Source organism: Lissotriton vulgaris, chromosome 5 (genome assembly GCF_964263255.1).
Source record: "Lissotriton vulgaris chromosome 5, aLisVul1.2, whole genome shotgun sequence".
Classification (NCBI taxonomy): domain Eukaryota; kingdom Metazoa; phylum Chordata; class Amphibia; order Caudata; family Salamandridae; genus Lissotriton; species Lissotriton vulgaris.
The window spans coordinates 473,690,760-473,704,349 of NC_141693.1; the positions used below are offsets into that span (position 1 = coordinate 473,690,760).

At 46.5% G+C, this 13,590-nt stretch overlaps 1 protein-coding gene across 1 annotated transcript; it reads right to left on the bottom strand.

Annotated features, from left to right (window-relative positions):
- Nucleotides 1–300: 300 nt before the first annotated feature.
- LOC147711112 (uncharacterized) lies at nucleotides 301–8,094 on the bottom strand. Its single transcript, XM_086920109.1, has 5 exons — nucleotides 8,041–8,094; nucleotides 5,184–5,283; nucleotides 4,981–5,079; nucleotides 4,699–4,839; nucleotides 301–2,052 (listed from the first exon to the last, which is right to left on the bottom strand). Exons 1-5 carry the CDS (start codon nucleotides 8,092–8,094, stop codon nucleotides 386–388), a joined length of 2,061 nt encoding a protein of 686 aa, XP_086776235.1. The 3' UTR covers nucleotides 301–385.
- Nucleotides 8,095–13,590: the final 5,496 nt, after the last annotated feature.

Below are 13,590 nucleotides of genomic sequence, written 5' to 3' on the forward strand. Positions count from 1 at the left end.
TGTTCATGGAGGCCTCCGCTACAGTTCCACCCCAAGGTCCTTCTGAATGTTGCTGTGCTTGGAGTTTTAAAGCCAGCCCCCCGACCCCCTTCAAATGGCCGACCCTAGGTATGTCAGACCCTGCCCCTATGTATTGTCGGCGGTGAAGTGCTGGTTTATATGCTTCAGGCGTTGATCTTGAAGCTGTGGTACCATGCTTGAAGGGGTCTATGGAAACAGGGGGGCCTTGTTTGAGGGTTTGTGGGGCACCATATGGTCGTTGCTTGAGTAGTTTTAAGAACCGTACAGACTTTGTCACTAACCTCTGGACCTTACGGCTATATTTTGGGGTCCTCTTAGGAGCAACAATGGCTGTGGGGGTCTTTAGGGGCTGGTACTGACATAGTCATGAATGTGTACCTTGTATATCGGCCACAGCCGCCTGACACATCTGTATGATCTCTTTTTTACACACCCCAACCCTTGCCACGACCAGATGTTGGGCCTCCCTCTTGTTCCTGAGATTGGAAAACCCCATATCCATTCTTATGATTGCGCGGTTCGCCTGTCGTTTTAATTTTCGAACAGCCATCTGTATCTCTTTTACATGTGTCTTCAATACCTCTTCTGTGTTTACAGACCCATCTTGTTCCTGCTTAGGGGGGCACACCTTGCGAGGTCTTATAAATGGCGGCAACCCCTCAGGCCCATCTATACTGCCACCAGCTATGGCGGGACTGGACACAGGTCTGTACACGGGCATGTCCCAGGGGATGGACACGGCCCTGTACACAGGGATGGCAGCGGTGCTGGCCTCAGGGTTGGACACGGGACTGTACACGGGGTTGGCAGCGGGGCTGGCCACGGGACTGGACACAGGACTGTACACGGGGTTGGCAGAGGGGCTGGCCACGGGACTGGACATGGGACTGTACACGGGATTGGCAGCGGGGCTGGCCATGGGACTGGCCATGGGACTGTACGCTGGGTTGGCATCGGGGCTGGACACGGGGCTGTACATGTGGATGGCCGTGGGGCTGGTAGGGTCGTATGCTCCAGGAGGGGTCCTCGGGGACAAAGGAGCTGAGGATTGTGAGGAGTTGTCATTGTAATCCTGGGGCCTAGCTGAAATGTATGTGTTAGGGTGTGGTGCATGGTTACCTCTGTTCTGTAAGCCCTCTGTGCTCAAAGACCCCTGGTACACCGCTTCTGGGGTTCTACCAATGTTGTCTACCAACCCCCTCAACACCTCAAGAGCGTGGCTATTCATGCTAGAAGGACTTTCTAGGGGTTGCGCATTACCACCTGTTGGGACCCTAGGCTGGGCCTGAACACTTACAACAGGCTTTGGGGGTTGCTCAGGGGCGTGCACCTCTACATGCACAGTTATTTTATTTGCCACTGCCTGGGGTTTCAGGACGCTTGGTGGATCCTGCACTGTATTAGGGTTGCTGAGGGACTCTGAAAACGGGAACTTAGGGACCCCCGGTTTCAGCTTCAGATGTTTTCTTGAGAGGCACGATGTTTTAGGGGGTTGTGGCGGCGCCGCCTCTTCTACAACCACCGGTACAACTACCACCTCCTTGGGGCTCAAGGTTGTATAGACCTCATTCAAGGGCTTAGCATCCTTTTTTATAGATAAATCTAAGGGGTTAGCTTGGGGCTCAGGGGTGCTAGGGCTTTTCTTCTCAGGGCTTAAGAGCTTTACATGGCCCTCGTGGAGCACCGCCGTTGTCTTCTTTTGGTTTAAGGGTTCTGTTTGGGGATCTGTGAATACCTTACAGACCTTCACACGTTTTAAAGGGTTGGGGAGGTTCTCTGAGTCCCCATGTTTCTTCTTAAGGGAGGCAGGGCTTGTAAGCATGCCGCCAGTGCTGGCCCCACCCCTGTGCAGAATAGATTGTTGTAGATGGTTGTTCAGCGTGTTGCTTGGTGTGTAGTACGTAGATAGTTTTTCCTGGCGTACACGCCTACTCACGACTTTTGCGCCGCATCTGTTGTTCTGGACGGATGTTGTTATGTCCCTTAAGGGCTGCGCCGACCTCTCTTCAGCAGCATGTTTCTGAGCCGCTTCTAAAATATAAACAGAAAAATATGTATATATTAGAGAAAGCATAAAAACAACACGTACAATCAACACCATCCTAAGTTCTACATAGTCACATTTTTAGGTTTCGACCTGGCGAGGGCACGCAGTGCCCCACCCAGATCGAAAACTTTTGTCAACAGTATGGATGTTCGGACCACCTCTGTTTCCCATTGGCTAGCTCCATAAATGGAGGCTAGCCATTGGGAGACAGAGGCTGTCAATCACGCTTTCTGGTGAAAACGCGATTCGGGGCGTTTCTGGGTCTTTTTTTAAGCCCCGCCCCTTTTGCCGTGTGTCCCGGGCCGCACTGTGATTGGCTGCAGGTCCGGGACACCCCCGTGACGTCATTTCCCGGGCCGCGCTGTGATTGGCTGCCGGCCCGGGACACCCCCCGTGAAGTCAGCCAATCACAGCACGGCCCGGGACCTGACTTGTTTATTATTTGTTTTATTGTGTGTTGGCCACGGTGACGCCTTTACTACTTTAATGCAGAATAACGCATTGTTTTTTCAATAGTGGGAAGAAAGTTCCATAAATTAAGCCTTTACGCCTATTACGTCCTCTGCAAGAGCCAGAGTTTTAACATTTGGTCTCGGGTTCGAACCCAGTGAGTCAGCTCGAACCTTCGCCATGTTTCCGACGTTTCTAAAACAAGCAAAATTGAGTTCTTGGACAACAAAATGGTTAGCAGCACTTGGATGCTTGTTCTGAGAGAGGGGGTGCCTAAACCGGTCACAATATAGCGCTTTCTCTCTAACTGCAGTCAAAACATGAGGTTTTTAGGAGCTATACCGTCCCCCCACCAGATACCTTCTGGCATTCCTTTCGGACCATTCTGTCTTATGCTCCTCATAATGTATGCCATGTCACAGCTTCTTTAGCGGTATAAATTAAAATTCCAAATGTAGGCTCGTGACAACCAAGTCCATCCATGGGAAGACACCCGCTCACAGAATAAATAGCGGGCACCGATCTGAAGTCATCAGGGCGCTTTACATGAGCACTGCTTGCATCCAAAGTGCACATATACATTTTTTAGATGCAGGGAGGTTAAGTAATCTGCAGATAATTACCCCATGTTTGAGCCTTCTGGCAGACTCGAACATGGCCCCCCAGCTTTAACATCGGCCCTCTAACCGTTAAGCCGCACCCTTACCAGACAGGGTGTTACCAGTAACTGTGTTTCATTGGTGTATGGCTGTGTCCACAATCACAGCCTGTTGGATGGCGAAAGAATGCACAGGAGCTTCTTTGATGTGCAGAAAAATGTGTTTTTAAAACTGCACTAAGCGCAGAAGGGCGCGTGCGCATAAAACGCCCGTGCACACTATTTCCCCGTTTGATAGACGATTGCTGGGGCCAGAAGTTTCGGGGTCCTGTCGCACCGCGTGGATTGTGTAATAGCACGCCAGGTGTGTCCTTTTAGCGCTCTGAGGGGCAGATTTACTTTGTTATGCACTAATCAGAGATAACATCGCCATAAACAGAGGTCCAGTGGAAGGCGCCATCTTTCCTCCTTGGTTGTGACCTTCCTGGGGAGAGGGGACATAACACAATTAAGGGGATGGGAGGGAGAATCCGTTTTATTAAGCACAAAGGTATTAGGGTTACTTAATGCACTAATTAAGTTTCATCGACCGCCAGGGCAGGTGAATACAGTGCCGGTTACACCGGACAGCGTGCTCGAGGAGACCCGTGATTGTAGGGCCAGAGGGTCGCAGGGTCAGATGTTACTGTCATTAAAACCTTTTAGATGGAGGTGCATTTATGGGAGTGCACAACAGAGGCAGTCACTGCCCAACCGCGGTAAATCAACAAACTCGTAAGCATTCCTGTAGCTAAAAGTCAATTTGCAGCATTTCTGTGGCCGCGAACTCCTGCCCTGTCCATAAGTAAACACGGAAAAGATCCCTCAAAATGAAACACGAGGCGCGGCGTCCACGGACACCTGCTTATAAAACAAAAGTCAAGGTTTGTTTACATAGTGTTGGAAAAATGCAAATGCTGTCTAGCCATGAAGCGCAGTGTCCCGAAGGGGGTGCCCTGCCGATGAGTGTGGGAGGGTCAAGGGAAAGAGGAAGAGGGCCTGAGTTTTTAGTCTTTGTGGAAGCTAAAAATAGGGTCTCAAAGCACTCCCCCCTCATTCATTTCCCCAATTCAGAGCCTGAATGGGCCTTATCGTCATAATCCATGCGGCTTCGATTTGGGCTCAACCAGGAAGCTATGTACTTTGAAAATACACCGGGTCTGAAGCCATCACTCTATCATGCCTGAATGCCAATGTCTAGGCTTCATCTGTGCGTGTTCTTTTGTGTGCTCGAGGCCACTCAGTGGTGTGCAGCACAATACAGAGAAGAACAAGCATTTGCAATGCAACAGGTCTCGCATTTACGTGACTTTGAGCTATTGGCATTGTAAATGACAATGCCTTTTATTTATGTTTTGGTTTTTCAAACATAAATAAAAGGCATTGTCATTTACAATACCAGTAGCTTAAACTTGCGTAAATGCGAAACCTATTGCATTTCAAATGCTTGTTTATATAGGCATTGCTACAATCATCTGTACCCTTCTGCTTGAGAGTCTGTAACACCTCTAGTACTTCTCACAACTTTTTATAAAAAACACACCTGAAAGAGGTCTTTTTGCAGCTCCTTTCTTTGACAGAGGTCCCACTTTAGAAGTTGAAGCTTTCCTCTTCAAAGGGATTTCTTTTGAACATTGCGCCGCCTCTTGGACCTCAACACCGTCCTGGCATAACATAGGGGCACCTGTAAAGAAAAAAATAATACCCAACATTAGTCATCTTTCTGAGGATTACCTCTATACACCCTCAGGGTCAGGACTCTGGCCTACACCGCCAACTCCCTAGCGCCTTAGACAGTTTAAATAACAGCGGCCTTTTTAATTACCTGTAGGAACTGTAGTGCTTTGCACATTATTCATAGCGCCTTGAGCCTCAATGTACACCATAAGATCGTCAATAACTTCTTGTAGGTCGGGGTCATAAGCTGTAAAAACATACATACATGAGACCCACATTAGAAAAAAAGAGAACTTGTGCGTTGTTGGTGTACAATACTATGTAGAACTACACAACTCTAAATATATATACCTTGTTGCGGGGCTGACAAGTGACCGGCGCTGCTAGTTATTACAGCGGTGTCCAGTGCAGGGGGTACATTGGTGACGGTTGCATTTGCAGGGTCTTGCAGCTGTATTAAACATTAAATAAAAGAACAGGATTTAAAGCACCTTTCATAAACAAAAGTATCACAACTTCAAACAATTCAGGTATTCATTTTAAAAACTGTTGAGAGGGGTGCAACAACAGACATTTTTTAAAAAGCGTTGCATGTGCTGCGCTAAAACATATGTTAAAAACAACCTACGCCATATCCTTTGCTCATGTGGTAAATCACTTTAGGTACACATAGTCCTTCTGACCTACAACCACTGCCCCTAGGTTCATGGTACTCTTTGGTAACATGTACATGCCCCTTTTCTCTTGTAACACATTGTTTAATACCACTCACATTTTGCGTGCTTTTGATAGTTGCGCCAGTGCCACGATTGCCTACATAACGCTTATTCTTATGCTTGAGTTATTGCAGGATTATACCTCTAATTGTACTTTGTTTTCTCTTGTAACCTACACGCTTTTCACTTTATTTATTACTCCTGCAGCTTAACGCTTGCTTTTGTAACCGGCACACATGTCACTTTTTTCCTCCTGTAATGCCCCGCTTGCTAACACATGTATTTTGTTTGCTCACAATCGAAATTTTTGCCCATGTAACTTAAAGCCTGCTCTTGTAATTTGCGCTACATTTAAATTTTTTTTTCTGTTTGCATCTTTTATGTAACGCCTGTAATCCTAAATCCCTATGTTTTGCAACTGGTTCTTATGTAAAGCGCTGTGACACCTAAGGGTGAAGGTCGAGCTACATTTACATTTTTTCTGTTTGGCATCTTTTATGTAACACCTGTAATCCTAAATCCCTAAGTTTTGCATCTGTTTCCTGTGTAAAGCGCTGTGACACCATCGTGTTCGCGCTATCTCTCAATAAATTTAAAAAAACACACACACACACCGGGCCTGCAGGGGCTTGGTCCGCCCCTTCAGTGATGCACTGGTGACATCACTGAAGGGGCGGACCTTGTCCCTGCAGGCCCTGTGAAGCGTTCATTTGCCATGCTGCTGCTGCTGGATCCACGTGGGACCGTGGGAAAATGCCACCCAGGACCCTCACAGCCCCCCAAGGACACCGGAGTCCTCACCCTCGAGCCGCGACTTGTGAAAGCGGGCTCGGGGGCATTTTTTTTTACATAGAAAAGAAGACACCGCACTCGGGCTCCGGAGCCCCTGCAGAGACACCCTGTGCCCGCCCTCAGAGCCCCCCGAGCAGCGCCAGCCTCAAGCGGGCTCGGGGGGGGGGGGGGGGGGCATTTTTAAAACAAAAGAGGGACCGAGGCAGCATTCGGGACCCCGGAGCCCCCACCAGACACCGGGACCCCGACACAGAGCCCCCCCAGGACCATCACCCCCGAGCAGCACCCGAGGCAAGCGGGCTCAGGGGATTATTTTTTTAAAAAGCTCGGCCACGGAGGCCCAAGGGACCTCAAGCCCCGCACCCCCGAGCAGCGCCTGAGGCAAGCGGGCTCGGGGATTTATTAAAAAAAAAAAACGGCACTATGACACGGGCCTCGGAGGCCAGAAGACCCCTCACAGCCCTCCCCTGACACCCCCGAGCAGCGCCACGGAGAAGCGGGCTCGGGCGATTTTTTTAAAAAACAGAGGCACAACTCGGCATTCGGAGCCTCCTGAGCCCCATGAACACACAGACCCCACACCCCGAGCAGCGCCTTGTGCAAGCGGGCTCGGGGATTATTTTTTTAAAAAAAAGCTCGGCTAACTCGGCCACAGAGGCCCAATTGAGCCCTACCCCAGCACCCCCGAGCAGCGCCCGATGCAAGCGGGCTCGGGGTCATTTTTGAAAAAAAGCGGCAAACGGGGCACTGTCCACGGTCACCAGTGCCAGTCTCACAACACCCTCGAGCAGCGCCCTGTGTAAGGGGGCTCGGGGGGCTTATTCATTTAATACAAGGCCTCCGGCCCAGCAACAAGGACCACGAGCCTGACACCCTCACCCCCTGAGCAGCGCCCTGGAGAAGCGGACTTGGGGGGATATTTTGAAGAAAAATAAATAAATAACAAAGAAGCAGCACAAGGGTCCCCGGAGCCCTGAAGACCCTGGACCCCCACCGCCCTCATCCCAGAGCCGAGCCCTGGAGAAGCTGGCTCGGGGTCATTTTAAAAAAAAAAGCAGCACACGGGTCCCACGAGCGCTGAAGACCTTGGAACCCTACCACCATCACCCCTTACAGACTCTCCTGCACGGATACAGACCCGTACTTATGACCCTGGAAAAGCCCAAAAATAACTGCTTGGTGAGTACAATAAGGCATTTTATTTATTTTTATATGTATGCAGTGTATTTTATTTAAAGAACCTCTGGTACCCCTAAAGCAGTAGTAGCCTCTAACATTTATTAACATTAAATGTACAGCTGCATGGTAAAAATGTTTCTATGAGCTGTAAAATATACGTTGCCCCTCTGCATGTACCCTCCTAAGGCCTATAACATTATGACCCCTTAAATACAAACCCTGCAAACTCTACCATATGCCACCACCCTTATTAACATTAAATACCCACACACACACATAGCTTTAAACTCAATGCATCAGCAAAGCCTTTATTCACTTTAAGCACATTTACATTACAATTCACATCTTGTAAAAAAAACGTCATTATCACCATTATTCACATTAAACACAGCACATAGACTTAAAGAGTAACAGTTTACAAGCCACACTACATAGTACTATTTTTTTTTTTAAAAGTACAACTTATTTTTTTTAAAACAACTTGTACACCCTTATACAACATTGCGCCATCCATTATTTACCTTCTTTACATGTTGGCAGGCTGCGTCAATCTGGGAGAAGTTGCTCAGGTCCATTCTTGCCTTAGGATCCAAGGGTTGGCTCTGTGCCTCCAAAACAATCCAGGCCAGTCACTCCCCAAGGTTTTGTAGGGCTTGATGGTGTAGAAATCCATAAAGGTTTTTGACTTGGTTGTTGATGCAGGTACAGCAGAACAATCCACGCCAGTCGCTCCTCAAAGGGGGTTTTTGAATGGGTGTTTGGCAGTGTTCCTTGAGGGGCCTTTTTATACCTGTCCACGCATGCTAATTAGAAGCCCCCCACACCCTTTATGACTTTAGGGGTGTTAGAACAATGTCCTGCTGGCCTTTGGTTGGGAACCTTTTTTCTATCCTTGTTACTCAAACTCAAGGCCTATCCTGGGAAGAGTGGGGTTAGACAATGGGGGCCGGCGCAAAACTCTTCACACCTACGTGACACATTCTCCTGGGAAGTAGGGAGCCCGGGAACAGGATCTACCTTGGGACTAACCTGTCAAATTTCCTGCCAGCCATCTCAAGTTTGAGACTAACCTGTCAAATTTGGGGACCAGGGGCTTTGTGATGTGTTTATTACATCCTAACAGCTGGCACCCTGTTTCAGGGTCTCATGGGAAGCTTTGCTCTACAGGCCACCTGTCTTTTTTTTTCTTATCTCAAATCTCAGGGATGGCTGGGGTTTATTATTTTATAAGGGGTTTGTATTAACCTATTTTTTTTAGAGAGAATTACCATAGGTAGGTTTGTGAGGACCCTTTACCACTTTGACACCTACATGACACATTCTTCTTCCCAGGCCCTGGGCTGGGGAACTCAGGACTGCCCCAGCAGCTGTTCAAACAGCAGCTGGCTGCAAACCCCCAGTTTTAAAAATGCAGACATTTCCAGCCTACAACCAGGCAGTTTTTTCTATGTGCTTTTAAACATATACACAATTACCTCATGTTTTGGAGCAGAGCTGTCAAATTTAAGACCAGAAGTTTAAGACCAGACTGTTTAAGGCCAGGGCTGATCAAACCCTGGTCTTAAACAGTTCTGGCCTTAAACTGTCAAATTTAAGGCCAGAAGTTTAAGACCAGACATGTCAAAAGCTGTCAAAATTGCGACCAGCCGTTTGCGACCAGACCTGTCACTTTTGCGACCAAGATTTTTTGATGGAAGGTATCCCTTCATACTACTCATATAGGTTGAGTTGCATTATAACCTTGTGGTAAATGCTAACTTTAAAACAATGGCTTAGAAACATGTTGTGTTTGGTGTCAAACACCTTGGAATCATACCTCCACACCAGTAACTGGTGTGGGAGGTATGATTCCACCCTTCTGAAACCACTAGTATGGGTCACCGGTCTACCCGGTACCAGCTTTCTCGACCCAGGCAGAACAAAATGGATGCTGCCATCCACAGAAACGATTCTGCTCTCCTGCTGCAGAGCCAAGCTCGAGCAGAGGAAGGCATGACAATAGGCATCCTGCCACAGGGAGGTGTGACCACCTCCCAGACATGGTTTAGTGTACTGGGGCTGGGTGGGTGCAGTCTGCGAATGCCAGAAAGTCTGCACGGGGGCACATTTGGTGTCCTTGTGCATAGTTCAGCTCAAACCAGTTCTGGGAGCCATTGGCTCCTGCTCTTGTGCGAAACTGGACAAAAGACATGGGAGTAGCCACCCCTCTGTCCTGCCCCTCACCTAGGAGGGCCCCCTGAATCTGTCCAATCCTTTCCAGAGGGTATAAAGTTATTTACCTGGCTACAGGACTTTAGATTTGACCTGGACAAGATTCTGCTAAGAAGAAACCAAGTACTTTGACTGCCCGCATGACACTGGACGACTGAAGAATCTTCCTTGGCGTAAAGGAGTTACTCCCCTGCAGAACCAGGCACCTAAGCACGTCTGACTGGTTTGCTTTTCCCAGGACTCTAAAGATTTCAGGAACAAAGGAGGTGGGTTCCCGAAGGTCCCTGGGGTAGATCTCACCTCTCCGCGATTCTGAAACCAGTATCCCACGTGGGGACCGTGCAACCTGAACCCCTGTGCACCGCATACTTTTGCAAGTGCACATGCTTGTTGGCAATTCCCGAGCTTGTGCATTGGACTCCGTGTAGTCCTGAACCCGTGCAGCACTTACACTGAAGATATCTTGCCTCCACTCACTGAGTGCTCTGTGGGCTGGTGCTTTGTAATTTCGCTCGAGGTCTCCTCACGATCCCTGGTCCGTTGATCTGTGGATCCTGGTGAGGGTCACCTTGTTTGTTCTTGAGCTTCCCTAGTTGCTCCAGATGTGCCCTGACTCCCCATTGCTTGAAGAGTCTCCTGGACTTTGCTGGTCCACACCGTAAGCTGTTTGCTCTGCCCATGTTGGGTGCATTTACCAAGGCTTGTTGGTGCTCCAGCTGGACATAGACCCCGCAGCACTCAACATCCTTAGTGGGACAGCTCACCTCCGGATCCTGGTCATCCTCGATGTCTCCTGGTCTCCGAAGCTGCATTGTGTATATCACTGCTAGGGCATGCAGATTCATGCACAATTAAAACTGATAAAGCTTTTTAGAAATTATTGCTGCTGACCTTGCATGACCCCTGAGTTTGTCGCTGCTTGTAATCATGCCGGGAATGGCCACTAATGGAATCTTGTCTGAAGTGGTCACTTGGTAACACTGATAATTTGTGTAAGTAGCTCGGAATCATTTTCATTGAACATAAGTAGCTCTTAGCTTTGAAAAGGCTGAAATGTAATTGTTCACATTCGAAAAGTGGAGACCTATGTGTATGATTCTCTTTCTGTGTATGTCAACACTGTAACATTAATACACTATTTTACAGTTTACCCTCCGTGAAAATTTTATTTTGGTGCAAATCCTGTTCTATTAAATAAAAAAACATAAATCAAACAGGAATATATAACATTATAACATCTCTTACATATAAAAAAATAAACACAACTGGTGTAAAACTAGTGCAACTTATATTTGTATTGGAATCCTTACGAAATTACGCGTAGTGTGCACCCAATTTGTTTTCTGTAATTGTGCATTCAAGCAAACATCAGAGGCCACTGTTACCATAAAAATACACTGAATCATAAACAGCTACTCTATGTTATCATGCCCCTTGTGTGGTGAAACACTGTATCCGCACTTTACTGAGGAAGGCTCATTTGAAAACTAAAATATTCTCGCCCAATGTCATGCTCTCAGCATTTCCCCCTGAAGATGGCAGTGTCTCCCCAATATGACAATGTGAAAAGTGTTACATTTTTTTTTTTTTTACTAGCTGTTGAAACGCTTTCATGCTGAAGGACTGCCGGTCTTTTTTATCATTATTGTTATTCTCAGTGGAATTCAATGATAGATACATCTTTAGATTTAGAAATTAAAATATCCTCAAAGAGGACATTATGCGGAAAATATTGACCTTTGCCTTGCCTGGAAAACATGATGCCATTTATAATTAGCTCAATTTTTTTCCCATGGACTGTAAGTGAAAAATGTATGGTTTGAAATGCAAAATAACATTTAAAATGGACCTTTTTAAAATTTAAAATAGACAATAAAGTGAAAGTTACTTATTGTTTTCTGTAGATGCAGAGAAAAGTTTCTTACCTTTTTCTCACGTATAGAAGCTTACTCTATTTTCAATGAAATAACTTTTCTTCAAATACCATCGCGGTTTTTAGCTCAGTTTTGTTTCATTCGATAATAATAACTTTATTGTATATTTATATACTCTACACCAAACTGGATTGCCTGCAGGAGACAGAACAATACGTGTTTATTACTCGACTGAATGATGCCCATTTTCCGACCTCAGGAGATGAAAGTATGAGTTGCGGCTACCTCAATTGCAACCTGTGACCTTCGGCAGTTTACAGGTACTTAACTTAATGAGCTATTTTATGAGCCTCTTTGAGTGAATTAATGAAGAAATTATATACCGCAGGAGCAAAAAGACCTACTTCAAGAAGCTATTTGATGAAGTAGGTATATTTTATTTAGAATAGATACGTTCCAGTTTCATTCATTTTAAAAATAATGTATTTTTTGGTAATCAAACTATACAAACTATAATCCAAGTTCAACTAAGTAATCTATTTCCAAATCTAACAGATTTTTTAATTTTCAAATATTAAATGCGACAATATCCTTAATACTCCTCAAACAGCACCCCTCCAAGAAAACATATTTATATTAATGGCTGTGTTTAATTTGCACATATAGTATTCAAGGCAGACCTAAATTGCTGCTAGTCACAGTCATAGACAGGATATGTATTGCAAAATAGCGATGGAATCCAGTAAAATAGTTTCTGTCATGCAAGGAAGGAGTTGCAGATTACACCTATGGTGGTCATACAACACAGTCAGGTTACATAGATCAGAAGTTCACAGCAGTTCAGACCTATGGCTATAAAAATATCAAGGTTAGAACATATCTTGGGATTTTACGGTGCCCTGCTCTGTGGTCAGGAGAGAGACTTATCTGAGACTAAACGAGACATAGCAGACTCAGTGAGATTGTATAGGGGCAATGTTAACACCATACGCGCTATGCTTTTTCCCGCTGTGCGCTGACTTTTGCGAAAACCCGCGGTTTATGACGAGCTCAGCTCGTCATGAGCGTCGAAGGGGTTAAGGAGTATATTTATCAAGTGAGATTCATCAAGCCACATAAGGCCATCTTGCTTGGCCCAGCATGGTTTCATAAATCTGGATTAACGCAAGGCAGCGCAAATCGCTGACTTGTGCTACTCTGCATCAGGGAGGCGTTCCATTGGTACAGCGTGAGTGTTCCCAAGCATCCACCCATGGATTTTGGTACATTCCCAGATTTACCATTAGTGGTAGACCTGGGAATGTGTCAAAATGCTAATTCACCCTAGGTGAGGTGTACGAAGGAGAAGTGTCTTTATTTCTCCTTGTTTTTTCCTCTTTCTCCGTGTGTGGCAGCAGCACACAGGTAAAGAGGAAAATGCCTCTCAGGAGTTTTTTTGTGCAGGAAGATGTCTCTTCCTGTACAAAAATAATCCTGCCTACAGTGCAGGCACCCTTGCAATATGACGCAAGGGTGCCTGAGCTGGCGATAACCAGCTAAAAGTGTGCCAGCACCAGAAATGGACAGAAGTGCGCCATTTAGTGGTCAATTAGGCGCATTCGTGCACTTTCCTTTTAACGCAGCGCAGCGAGGTGACTTGCTGCATTGCAATGCATGAAAGAATGATAAATCTGTCCCTAAGCCTCAGCCGCGGTCCGTGCAGGAAACAGTGGTGGGGCGGTGTAAGGGGGGATTTCGAGGGACGATGCCGGGGGATAATGTATTATTTATTTAATTTTCCCTCTGCATCGTCCCTCGAAATACCCCCTTACCCAGCCCACCGCCCCACCACTGTTACCTGCACGGACCACAGCTGCTAAGCCTTTATCTTACGATCATACTAATCTTTTCTTTCAATCCAGTTTTGTTCAGTAAATACAAGTTTTTCACCATGAAAATTCAGCTCAAAGATAAAGTTTTCACACTTGTTTGCCATTCCGAGAGTCA

Coding starts and splice junctions, on each gene's coding strand:
- LOC147711112 (XM_086920109.1), bottom strand. CDS start 8,094: ATGGACCTGAGCAACTTCTCCCAGATTGACGCAGCCTGCCAACATGTA. Junction 5,284..8,040: donor CCTGCCAACATGTAAAGAAG/GTAAATAATGGA, acceptor TGTTTAATACAG/CTGCAAGACCCTGCAAATGC. Junction 2,053..4,698: donor TGCAAAAAGACCTCTTTCAG/GTGTGTTTTTTA, acceptor TTTATATTTTAG/AAGCGGCTCAGAAACATGCT.